Source organism: Stegastes partitus, unplaced genomic scaffold (assembly GCF_000690725.1).
Source record: "Stegastes partitus isolate 25-593 unplaced genomic scaffold, Stegastes_partitus-1.0.2 Scaffold18, whole genome shotgun sequence".
Lineage (NCBI taxonomy): Eukaryota > Metazoa > Chordata > Actinopteri > Pomacentridae > Stegastes > Stegastes partitus.
In genome coordinates, this window is record NW_007577749.1 from 518,069 (window position 1) to 530,482 (window position 12,414).

A 12,414-nucleotide genomic window follows, 5' to 3' on the forward strand; every position below is an offset into this window, starting at 1 on the left:
GAGGGTCCTTTACGGGATGTCGCAAACCGTGACGCCTTTAGGGCAACCGATAAAATCCCTGAATAAAATGTTATGTATTTTCCAATAAAAATAAAATAAAGGCAAAATAAACGTGCGCTAAAATACGTATATCATCAGTGACATCCCACTCGATATAAATTATTTTGTTGTCCGGCTAGATTGTCGAGGTATTTGTTTTGCACACAGGACCGTGTCAGGCACAAGTGGAGACGTATTCCCGCTTGCTTTTCCGCCACAGTTTAAACTGGCAGCTGTTATGCTGTCAAGACAAGAAACTGGCTTTTGTAACAGACGACAAACGTATACAAGTATTAAATATAGCTCAAATAAGGAAAGATAGGTATTCATTGTTCTCAACAGTGCCCTTTTTCCAGCCTGGTTAGCTATTTTGTCTCACCAGTGGCCGGAGCTAACCAGCTGGTATGTCTCTACCTCCAGAGAAAGCTTCCGAACTGAAGCAAATAATTCACAACCATCTGCTCAAGGTGAGCAAACTACATAGCTTTACTTTTTGTTCATGTTGTAAACAATGCCCATTTGCATGCCGTGATTCCTAAGTTAAATGGTTCAATAGGTACTCATATTTTGTATGAAGAGGGAAAGCAGTTATATGCTGTCTTTCCAAATATAGCAAATTGCCATCTTCTTCCTTGTTGACAAAAGCTCACACATGAATAATCAGATTTTACTGTCTGACATAATCAAACTGTGTCTGTTAAGAGGACTGGCTGTGCCAGTTGTGTAGATTATTATTTAAAGAATTTTTCGATATTATCCACTGTAGGCTACTTAGCTGTTATCCTCCTATTCAAGCCAATGTGAGACTCCTGTTCTGGCTTCAAATATCTGTTAGCAGACTGAACTGTAGATCAGACGACTAGAACATATTGATGTCTGAAAAGCATGTTCAGTTATGTTTCTTGAAAGAATCTAATAAAATTTATACCAGAGGAGGGAAGTAGTGAAACCCCTATTGGTACAGCTTAATTAGCAGTTTTCTAAACCTGCGTTTCTTAGGATAAAAGTTGGTATAGGTCCACTGGTGTTGAAATATTTCCTGTTAGGATTACTTCCTCGTTTACCCAACTTCCTACCCAACACAATTAGGAGGGTTTGGTATACCAAACCAGCAAATGTGTGACAGTTTGATGTCAGGGATGGGAAGATTTCATCCATCATTAATTTCCTCTTTGGTAGAAAGCTATGAAAGAGACATGATCACATTGCTCCTGTTTTAGACTTTTTACACTGTCTCCTAGTATATTTAAGATATATTTTTTTGTAACCCATCTGCAGATAGAAGTCCTTTGTCTGTTCCAGAGACCGAGCTAAAAACTAACAAGTTTCTTCTTAAGATACACTTTTATCTGCGACCCTTTCCGGATTTTGTTTAAGTTTTAATTCGCTTTGAATAGTCTTTATTTATTTCAATAATATTTTTACCTTTGCTAACAATGTTGTGATTTTTATACACCATGTTGTGTTTTTATCTGTTTTTATCTTTATCTTACAATTCTAATGATTTTATGACTAGTTTGTCTTTTTATTTTTTATTTTTTGCTGCCTTGTGAAGCACTTTTGGATTTTGAAAGATAAAAAAAATGTAGTATTATTGCTTTATTTGTTACTAATATGATTGTATAACAGATATGACTGGTATTTAGGTGAAGAAGGAAATAGGAATGTGACTTTATTCCACTTTTTGCTCTTTGTCAGATGGATATCCATGGGAAGATCCGAGAGGTGTTGGCTGAGACTGTGAGGGATGATCAAGGCCCGACACATCGGTCTCTGTCTGAAACAGATTTCCTACATGCTCTGCAACGCAGAGGCATCATAGATGATGTGATGAAAGACCTCCACTTTACCCAGGTTGGCCAACACTTTATAGGCAATGTCAGATATATATATACTTGATAAGTCTTGATGTAGAAATTCATTTTAATTCATTTAATTAAAAATCCTAAGTGGACTTTTCCTAAACTGTTGGTCTTATTGATAAAATCCCATTTAATGGATTAAGAGTACTAAGAAAACAACATTTTTATTCTTTGTACCTGCTCTGTCCTCACCCGTAAACGGGTAATTCATTATCTTGTTTCTGACTGTTCTGTACTTTGGTCATGTTGGTCTGCCTTGACAGGAAACAGACACAGAAACAGGATCTCCTCCTAAACCTGCTACACACTTTATTGACAAAGATATTACTCAGCTGCAGAAAAGTAAGGAGCATCATTTAATAACCCAGACAAACTGACACAATACCATGGGCTATATTGTAGCTCTAAAGCTGTGTCTGTTAAGTAAAAGCATTCTGTTGTTTCTCTCAGCCAATATTGACCCATCAAGACGGTACCTGTATCTACAAGTGCTTGGAGGTAAGGCCTTTCTGGAGCACCTGCAGGAGCCGGAACCTTTTCCTGGTCAGGTGTGTTCTACATTTACTCTCTACCTGCATTTCCGCAATCAGAGGTTTCGCTCAAAACCTGTGCCCTGTGCCTGCGAACCTGACCTGAAGGAGGGCTTCCTCTTAGAGATCCACAAGGATGGCTTCGGTACGTCAACCACCACTGCAGGTGTCGGTCAGAAGTAACTGCTGTTAAACTGTTGAGCCTAATCTTGCAATCACTTCTGGCATTGCAGGAGAAGGCAGTAAGATGGCTGATGCGACCACCATGCTGTCTATGTGTGATCCAGTTCACTTTGTGCTCATCAAGACGGACACATCCAGTGAGACAACGCTGGTCTCGTCCTACTTCCTGGACTGGAGAACTGTCCTCGCCTCGCCCAGTGGCAAGACGTGTTTTGCTGTAGAGCTGATGGGAGTTGGTGAGCAACAATTATTCTGCTGAAGTGCCAGTTTGTAATGTATTTTTTACTACAACCAAGAATTCTGAATACAGCTCATTTCTAGAGCTGAGTAGAGTAGTTGTTTCTTACATATATTATGTTACAAGCAATAAATGTGTCACTTCTCCCAACTCCTACAAGTCATACCTGTGACAATAAAGGGCTCCTTTCATAAGCAAGTACTTTTATAGGTATCCAACCAGGTCATTTGTTTGCATCTGACAGACATACCTTTAAAAAAAAAAAAAAATAGCCCTAAGTGATCGCATAATAATAAATAAGACATAAAAGGAGGGGTGGTAATCTTAACTAGCAGGCTCCAGCCCCCCCGCGACCCATGTGAGGATTAAGCGGTGTATAGATAATGGATGGATGTTAAAAGTAGGGGCTGCAAGGTGGTGCAGTGGTTAGCACCGTTGCCTCGCAGCAAGAAGGTCGCCAGTTTGCGTCCCAGTGAGGACACCTGGGATCTTTCTGCGTGGAATTTGGATGTTCTCCCCGTGCAGCGTGGGTTCTCTCCGGGTTCTCCAGCTTCCTCCCACAGTCCAAAAACATGTTGAGGTTAATTGGTGATTCTAAATTGTCCGTAGATGTGAATGTGAGTGTGCTTGGTTGTCTGTCTCTAAGTGTAGCCCTGTGATAGACTGGTGACCTGTCCAGGGTGTCCCCTGCCTTCGCCCTAGGTCGACTGGGATGGGCTCCGGCCCCCCGCGACCCTAGTGAGAATTAAGCGGTGTATAGATGATGGATGGATGGATGGATGGATGTTACTTTATTAAGCTATTCTCCTAGACATATATAAGGGCATATCTGCTATGGATGTTAAAAATACTTGATTTCTGAGAGGGAAAAAAAGTATTTTGTCTTCTCTTGTGAGTTGGCCACTGATTTCAGTAACAAGTTTGTGTTTCAACAGGAAGTGAATGCAAAGTACCAGCTGGTGTTTTGACTGTGAGCCTGGAGCTCTACCCGCCTCTCCCCGAGACTCTGAGCACTGACATCATCAGCACACAGGTTGGCACACCAGAGTCTCTTTATCTGTCTGTCTGGTTATTCCTCTGCTTCATTATTCATGAATCAGCTTAATGTGAACAAATAGTGGATCATTACGACAGAATTCCATTAATGCTGCGAAGAATCCATCGTCCTCAGCGTGCAATACAAAAGCGGTGCTGTAACGGAAGCTTTGAAGCGCTATACTGAGGAACTGATATCACGGTTTGTTTCTCATTTAGCAATCACTGGAGAGGCAGAGAACGGCAGAGAAGGAGCGACTCTTCTTGGTTTATGCCAAGCAGTGGTGGAGGGAGTTCCTGGAGATCAGACCATCACATCAGTTCAAACTGGTCAAGATCTTTGCACAGGTCTGTCTGCATTCTAAAGTACAAGAAACCATTTTATCAAAATTTTGCTTACATTTACATTTCTTTACTCAGGCAGTTGATTTTATTCTTTTCTTGACAACAGACCTGTGGAGTGAATAGCAGAGGGTTCATGAACACTGATTAGGACGTTTGTTAGTCCAACTTTATTTTATCTGCTGTTACTAATACACCAGTTGTCTCATTGGGGGTTTGGGAGGGGGGCTTTTCACATTCCTTACTAGTTTATCAGACTACTCATTTTGTCCCATTACCTTTGATTGTATATCTGCACGCTCTGCAGGACGAGAACGGCATCAACAGACCGGTCTGTTCCTATGTACGTGTCCTCCGGGCCGGCCGCCTCCTGGAGAGCCCTCGACAGGCGGCCCGATTTGTCAGCCTTCTGGCCCACGAGAAGGCCCCAGTGGTGGGAGGAGGAGGAGGCAAGCAGGAGCAGTGGTGCACATTAATGGCTTTCCTGTGCAGAGGGAAGGTAAGGAGAAGTTTCCGGCTCCTTGGCAACCACAACAGGGATGGGTTCATTTTCTATAGACAATGCACTTACTGCGCTGCTAGATTCTTATTGTGAGAAACAGGGTTAGGGTTAGGGTTAGGGTTTTCATACCAAAGTTTTTTTCTTCTGTATGACATTTTTGAATTGTGTGTTACTCACCTGGCCAAGTTTTTAGCCAGGTCTCTGAGAGTACAGACTTAACATTCAAACCCACATTAACATTTTATAGAAGTGTTTACACTTTGAAATATAAACCCCATAGATGTAAAGATGTGGAAGCTTTTTTGTTTAAACAGAAATATAGTTTAGACCTTGAACTACACCTTCTCTGACAGGTCAAGTGAGATGTCTCAGGAAGTGTCCACTATGCTATTACATTTTGTGATTTAGTGTATTGTTTATGACACAGCTGGGATAGGCTCCAGCCCCCCGTGACCCTAGTGAGGATTAAGCGGTGTATAGATAATGGATGGATGGATGTTTATGACACATTGTTTTTAAGTGCAAGGCAGACATCCAAACTCTAACAACACTATCCTCTTATTATAAATGTAATATTTTCAGTCTTTGTAAACACTTTAAACATATCCTGCAGTGCTATAATGCTAATAAAGACTATCAATCAAGAGCTTTTTTTGAGAGTAAGTGGTAATGCAAACACCAACGCAGTTTAAATTTCTGCATGCTTCAAAAGGTGCTGTGTTGTGCAGTCAGAATGACATGTGGGTGTCTGAAAGGAAAATACTGTAAGAAAAAAAAACCTGTTAAACAGAAAAAGTTATTTTCAGCACAGTACATCAAAACACAAGTTCACATCTGCAGTCAGAGATCAACTTAAATCAGCAACACATTTGTGGCAGTTTGGTACTAGTCAATATCTTGCCTGCCATTTATATCAGGTTATACTTTTTTAGCTGCACCACACTTGCTGCGAAATTGTGCCTAATCAGACACACAACCAACCAAGGTGGACAACAGCTTGATGTGACCTCTAAGTTACTTTAAATAATAATATTCCAATGAATTTTACTGAGACATGCATATTTTAAAAAGGACTCGTATTGGATCAGTACTCAGTATCAGGAGTAAAAAAGCTGGTTTTGTGCATCCCTTGTAAAAAAAAAACAAAAACAAACAAAAAACAGACGTAAAGTCATTTGAAGTGAATTAAGTGATCACTGCATTACACAATAAACTGTAAATATGTCATCCTCACACAACTTCTGTTGGTTCCCCCTGGCTACAATGTATGGTTCAAACTACGTCACAGGTTTCTGTTGTGTTGCCCTAAAAAGTAAAGTTTAGTTCCACAGTCAGAAAGCATCACGTAAACTTGGTTCAGCTGTGTTTACACTAACTCCATTTCTGAGTAGGGCTGATTGTGTCGTTTCTGAGAAAGGAGGATTTGTTACACGTTGACTGACTGATGCATTTTCATCTCTCGACTAGATAGTGGGGAATTTCCCAGACCACCACAGGATAAATGTTCCCTGCCTTTCCTCTGTGAGCGGCTGGCAAGACAGACACAACACAACTCTCACAAAGTGGCCCTTGTCAGCTGTGATTTATGAGTTTCATTCCAGGGAAAATTAATTTAGCCTCATCAGTCCCCAGCCTGTTCCGACGCTGCCGTCCATATTAGCACTTCTGGGGAACATCTATCATTCTGACTTGCCCGTAGCCCAAGCCAGCACGCTGCAGCAGCAGTCTCCAGCTCAGCTCAGGCCTCTTTACCGGAAAAGTTGTATGAGTGAAATAAGAGTTGCTTACTGTCATGGACAATTTGATGACTGCAGAGCTTATTTCCTCTCCAGCAGACGTTTCTTGTGTGTGTTCAACACTTCTGAGAAAGACTAACAGTGCAGCAAGAACAGGATATTGTATTCTGTTTAAACAGACTGTTGCAGTGACATGATGAATTCGACAAGGGTGGTGTGAAAACGGCATTCATCCTGCCAAAATACGGGGATGGAATACGCCATGTATAGTCGCTGTATAAATGACGAATTCGTCTCAAAAGAGAGGTCACACCTAAACAGTTTTTTCCCCACTTATAGATATTCTTTAACAGCTTTACTAGTTTCGTTGGAGATTCCGTTGTGTAATAAATGGTGGAAATGAATGAGCCAGCTGTCATACATCAAAAAGCGTGGGCTGAATTTGAAAAGCACAACACTGAAAAGTTTAAAATCCTTAAATCATTTAGTAATCTTTTCAAGAAAACTGTTGTAATATTTTCAGGTTAGAGTCGAAATATCATAAGACTAAGATGTAGTATTCATTTTTCAGGACAGATGTTTTAATATTTAAATGATTAAAGTCATAATATTTCAGGAATAAAGGCATAATAGTTTAGGAATACAGTTTAAATATTACAGGATTAAAATTGGAATATTTTGACAAAGAATTTTTAATGTTATGGAAGTAAAGCTGTAATATGGCTAATAACGTTGCAGTATTAAAATACAGGAATAAAATTGGAATAGTTTGACAATAAAGTTGTAAAATCTTAGGAATAAAGTTTTATTATTTTATGAATAAAATTGTGGTATTTTGGGAATAAAGTCATAATGTTTCTGGAATTAGGCCATAATATTTCAAGATTCTGTAAGTCTTGCGTTGCATTTTTTCACCCTGCACAGTCCCTCAGAAAAACAAAAATGCTCTTTTAAACATAGAACTGGGTATGTAATAAAATATTCTAAGCTCCACGGGCTACATTTTCAGATATTTCAACTACATCTAATTATACTTTGAGAGTAGAGCTCAATAGAGGCCTTTTGTTTTGACAATCAACCAGGGTTTAAAGATCTATCATAAAGTTGTGCTTCTAAAGACTCATGAACCAGAAAAAAAAAACAATTGCACTTGACTAATATGATGTTGATATTATAATTTTCACATTTCAAACTCCCCAGTAGATCCGAACTCATCACTGTCTGTCCTGTCCAGGGGGACTGCGAGGACCACGCCACCCTGCTGTGTAGCCTCCTACTGGGCTTTGGCCTGGATGCGTATGTGTGTGTAGGCACCAAAGCCAAGGGAGTTCCACATGCCTGGGTCCTGACCCGTGGTACTGATGGGAGCATCACCTTCTGGGAAAGCCTGACAGCACACAGGTTTATTTTTATTTTTATTTTTATTTTTTTGTATATACATCTAATAAGTCATATAACACACATCTAATAAGTCATATAACACACACTACTTGAAACATCCTGTTTGTATCTTTAGATTGGGTACTATTTAAGGTTACAAAATGAGAAACGGCATATTTCAGAAATGAAGTATTTTCCTAGAAAACACTCTGAAATGTGATATTTGGAGTTTTCTTGTAACTTCCAGAACCAAACATTAGCTAAGAAACCATGTAGCTACAGTGAGCTTTTTGTTTTTGCCTCAGATACCTCATTAGACACTCTTTGAATTTCCCTTCTGGGATAAATAAAGTATTTTTCATTTGTGTGTTTGTCAGCAGAATATCTCAGAATCACTTAATAAAAGGGATTCTGTGAAATTTGGCAGCCAGGCTTTGACCCTAGAACCAGTTGATTATATTTTAGTATTTTTTATCACTTCCAAACCATGAAGCCCAGCACAGTTTATCATTAGATGGGATAAATGTCCTCAAAATGGCATCACCTCAAGGCTATGTTTATGATATTTAACTTTATTTAATATCTACAGGATATAACTGTGAAAAAATGATTTCAAGTTCTGCATTATGTGCCATGTTAATCATACCAATCGTGTACATGTAATGTGTTTGTAATAGAACTGACTTGGAGTTAATGAATTAACTGACTTTCCATATATATGTGTGGTCAGATACCTGCACCGCGCCATAGATCCAAATGCCCCACCCCTGGCTCCCCAACCCAAACCATCTTCCCCCTACCGCACTGTGGGCTGCGTCTTCAACCACCAGACCTTCCTGGCCAACTGCCAGCCCTCTGATGCTGTGGAGCTCTGTGTCTTTGACTTCCAGGTAGAAGCACAATGCACCTGATAGTTTCCTTCACCACAATCACAGGATGGCTGGGGTGATGGCTGTCAGCCTTAATAAAAAAGGCTTCACTTAAATGTCATGGTCCATCATTGTATTTTTTTTTAATTGTTAAGACAAATTACTATTGAAAAAGTGCCACTGTAACATCATGACAGTGTTCACAATTGTTTTGCTATTGCGTTCACGTTCAGCTGAAATGAGCTTCAGTATGAAAATCATCATTTAAGCTGCATATCAGATTGACCAGGAAGAAAATCTAATCAAATAAATAGTGATGTTCAGACGACAGAGGGCAAAGGTAGCCTGAAGCAGAGAGCTGTGGGCACAGAGTTTGCTGGGTGATTGCCATCTTCCATCACTGGACCAGCAGCCAGTTTGTGAGAAGGGAAATTGAATCTCTAACAGTTTCATTCATCAGCAGCCCTTGTCCTGTCATGTTGCCCTAAAGCAAGGCACAGAACTGCTAGTGGACACAGTGTAGTTGGTCCAAGTGAATGGGAAAAAACCCCCAAAATGACAGCATCACCTAAATGCCACTGTTTTTTTTTTTCTCTTCAGAATCAGTCACGGTGGAAAGCGATGAGTGAGGAGGCTCTGAAGTCTGTTTGTGCCCCAGGCTCCACTCCGTCTCTGCCCCCTCTGCCCCCTCTCTGTGCCCCATCTCTGGATCCTGCTGCTGCCAGCAACCAGCTGGAGTTGGAGATGCGGTACCTGGTGTCTGAGCACAGGAAGGTAAAGCTCTGTGTGGACTGGATGGTTAACTTGACTTTGCTGGGGAGAAAAAAAAACAAACTGCTCAGAGTATGGTGACAAGTGACAACTATGCATTTCCACTTATTTGTTTCTGCACATTTTTAATTGTTACTCCCAAACTTGATTGGAGACACTGAAAATTCTGAAGAAAAAAAAAAGAAAATGAAAAAAACAATGAATAATGACAGATTACTATGATGTCACCTTTCTGAAACTAATGCATTTTGTGCTTTGGCTAAAATTATGAACTGTCATGCATGAAAACATGAACTAATTATTTATTTTACTAATTAGTTAATTTTCTGTTGTCGATTTCACCAGTTTTGCTGAGAATTCGAAATTTGAAACTTAACTAATAGACCAAATATCCCAGTGTTTTTAAATATTATGAGCTAAAAGTGAGTAGTTTTTATTTTTGACTTACAATAATACCATATTCTGTATACTAGTACTATTTTATTAATTGCATTCCACAAACTGATTCTACAAAACAGATGAGTGTAAAAGTGTGTAGCTAGTTAGCACCAGGGAAGGAAGAAAATGTGTTTTTTGTGTGCATGTACATGTGGCTTTTTATTGAACTCACCCTTTTAAGTGCTATCAACCAAATACTCATGAGTTCAGTGCTGTGTCTCAACATATAATTAAGAATTACTAAGCATAGAATGGGCTCTGTGGGGTTTTTCTCCTCCAGGACCTGGATCTAGCCACAGTGTGGGACGACCACCTGTCCTACCTGCTGTCCTCAGCCCTGTCAGCCTATGAGCTGGAGCGCTGCACTGGCGTCTCCTGTGGCAACGAGGAGTTCCAGGACGCAGTGAGGAGGGCCGTACCAGACGGACACACTTTCAAAGGCTTTCCTATACACTTCCTGCATCGCAATGCTCGTAGAGCCTTTGCTACCTGCCTCAAGTGAGATACAGTTTGAAACATAGTTTGAGAAGTGTGTGTTGCTCAGGCAGTAAACTTTATGCCGGCTGTGTTGTTTGAGGGTTCTTGAATCTCATTGAGTACCATTATACTGGTTTGTTTGTTTTGTATCATCCAGATAAAGAAAGCTGAAAGTCATATTCCTCAAAACAACAACTGAACATAATTAATAATATGATTTTATGAAAGAACAGTGAAAGTAAAATTTGAAAACTGTTGAACCCACTCAGGTGATGGTGAAATAGAGAGCACTGAATAAGGCTGTGAGAAAATATCAACAAATTCTGGAAGGCAAGTGTGGTTAGTGCAGTGATTGAAACTTAAGGCAGCAGTGCAAAAGCACCACTTTTCCCAAATTTGCACAATGCTTCAGGCTTATGGCAGCAGATACCGACCAGCTGCAGCGTAGCGTTAAAAATTCCTGAACCTTGACCTCCCTGTAGAGGGCGTAAGAGAAAGGAGAATCTCCCCACAGGGAAGAACAAATATGTCCGTTTTTATATAGTCCAACAGTGATAGCATTGTTTTACCTGCATGAACTAACGGGAGATAAATGCATGTTCACACATCTACTCTGAGCACGATTACAAGTCTCTTTGTTTGAAATCGTTCCAGAGGTAAAACACAAAGTGTTTTGCTGTGTCTTGAGCTGGCCAGTTACCTTAGTTTAAAACTAGCTCGAAAGTCATCCGCGCCTTGTCTCCATTGTGGATAGGTTCATAGTTTATCTCTGCATATTCCTAAACACACTGTGTTGTCTGTCTCAGTACTTTGTGTTTCATGCTCTGTATTTCTTGCTGTTTTACATGCAGGTCTCCATTCTGTGAGGAGATAGTGTGTTGTCGTGGCGACCACGTGAGGCTGGCGGTCCGTGTGCGGGTGTTTGTATATCCAGAGAACGCATGCGCAGTGTGGCTTATGTTTGCATGTAAATACCGCTCTGTACTCTGACCAATGGACAGATGGTATCCAAAAACTACCAGCTTATGTTGCACATTGACCCCAGACAATATTTTATATCTGCAGAATTACACCATCCGGACATTCCGTCCTTACAGGTTTGTGCGTTGCTATAAAAACAGCTGTTGTACAGTTGCATAGAAATGTTTAGGGCTCTACTCTGATGCCTTTATTTTCCAGTTTGCTAGACTCAACATTTGTACAGACAATTACAGTATTTATTTTTGCAAATAAACAGAACTTTGTTCATTTTATTGTGCACTTTCTATTTAAGACATTTTCAAGTAGATTACACATTTTGCTGTCATAAATGCTAACAGGATTGTTTTTACTTGTGTGGAATACTTTTAGTTTAGACTTTTATTGTTAAAAAAAAAGTCAGAAAATGCAGTGCATATTACTGTATTTTACAACTGCTGTTGCCTTTCACTGTTTAGTTCAGTAATTAATTATCCCAGATGGGAAACTTGGCTCGCAGCCAAGGTCACAAACCAAATCAGATCGTACGTAACACATGGCCTTGAGAATATCACATAGTAAAAAAAACATTCCATCGAATTAAGTCAAGGTGCGGTCTACATCCATGTCCATCCAGATTCATATGTGTAGTGAAGACTTTGAAATGTATAAGGTAATTGAAAGAAACAAAAATGACAGTAGACAATTTAAATATGGATGTTGCTGCAACAAAGCTAAAAATTCATGGATGCTTCACACACACCTTCAGCCTGGCAGCACAACAGTTCTATACAGTCACTACAGTTTCAAGGTGGGCACCCAAGATTACTGTCACCAATTCAGTCATCTGAAGAAACATGTTTTTGCATAACATTATGATGTCAAACTGAATTTCACTTTTGACCTTTTCAATTTAACATTTCATCACTTAAATATTTTGTCCTGTTACACACTGACGTGGAAGGTTGTCATAATTAGCACATCAATTCTTGAGTTTTAGTTAAGACTTTTTTTGTTTTTATTTTGTGATGTTACAGTGACCACCAAGATCTAAT

The 12,414-nt window shown here is 39.8% G+C and overlaps 1 protein-coding gene across 1 annotated transcript; it reads left to right on the forward strand.

The window, feature by feature from the left end:
- Positions 1-239: 239 nt before the first annotated feature.
- cep76 (centrosomal protein 76) lies at positions 240-11,650 on the forward strand. The gene is made up of 13 exons (XM_008291957.1): positions 240-506; positions 1,738-1,893; positions 2,165-2,243; positions 2,352-2,576; positions 2,665-2,850; positions 3,788-3,885; positions 4,107-4,235; positions 4,537-4,728; positions 7,702-7,868; positions 8,578-8,737; positions 9,317-9,490; positions 10,206-10,423; positions 11,254-11,650. The coding sequence occupies exons 1-13, from the start codon at positions 444-446 to the stop codon at positions 11,390-11,392; spliced, it is 1,986 nt and encodes a 661-aa protein (XP_008290179.1). The 5' UTR covers positions 240-443; the 3' UTR covers positions 11,393-11,650.
- Positions 11,651-12,414: the final 764 nt, after the last annotated feature.

Excerpts from the sequence above, each read along its gene's own strand:
- cep76 (XM_008291957.1), top strand. The coding sequence starts at position 444 with ATGTCTCTACCTCCAGAGAAAGCTTCCGAACTGAAGCAAATAATTCAC. Across the intron at positions 2,244-2,351 it reads TATTACTCAGCTGCAGAAAA|CCAATATTGACCCATCAAGA; the intron begins GTAAGGAGCATC and ends TGTTTCTCTCAG. Across the intron at positions 4,236-4,536 it reads TGGTCAAGATCTTTGCACAG|GACGAGAACGGCATCAACAG; the intron begins GTCTGTCTGCAT and ends CACGCTCTGCAG.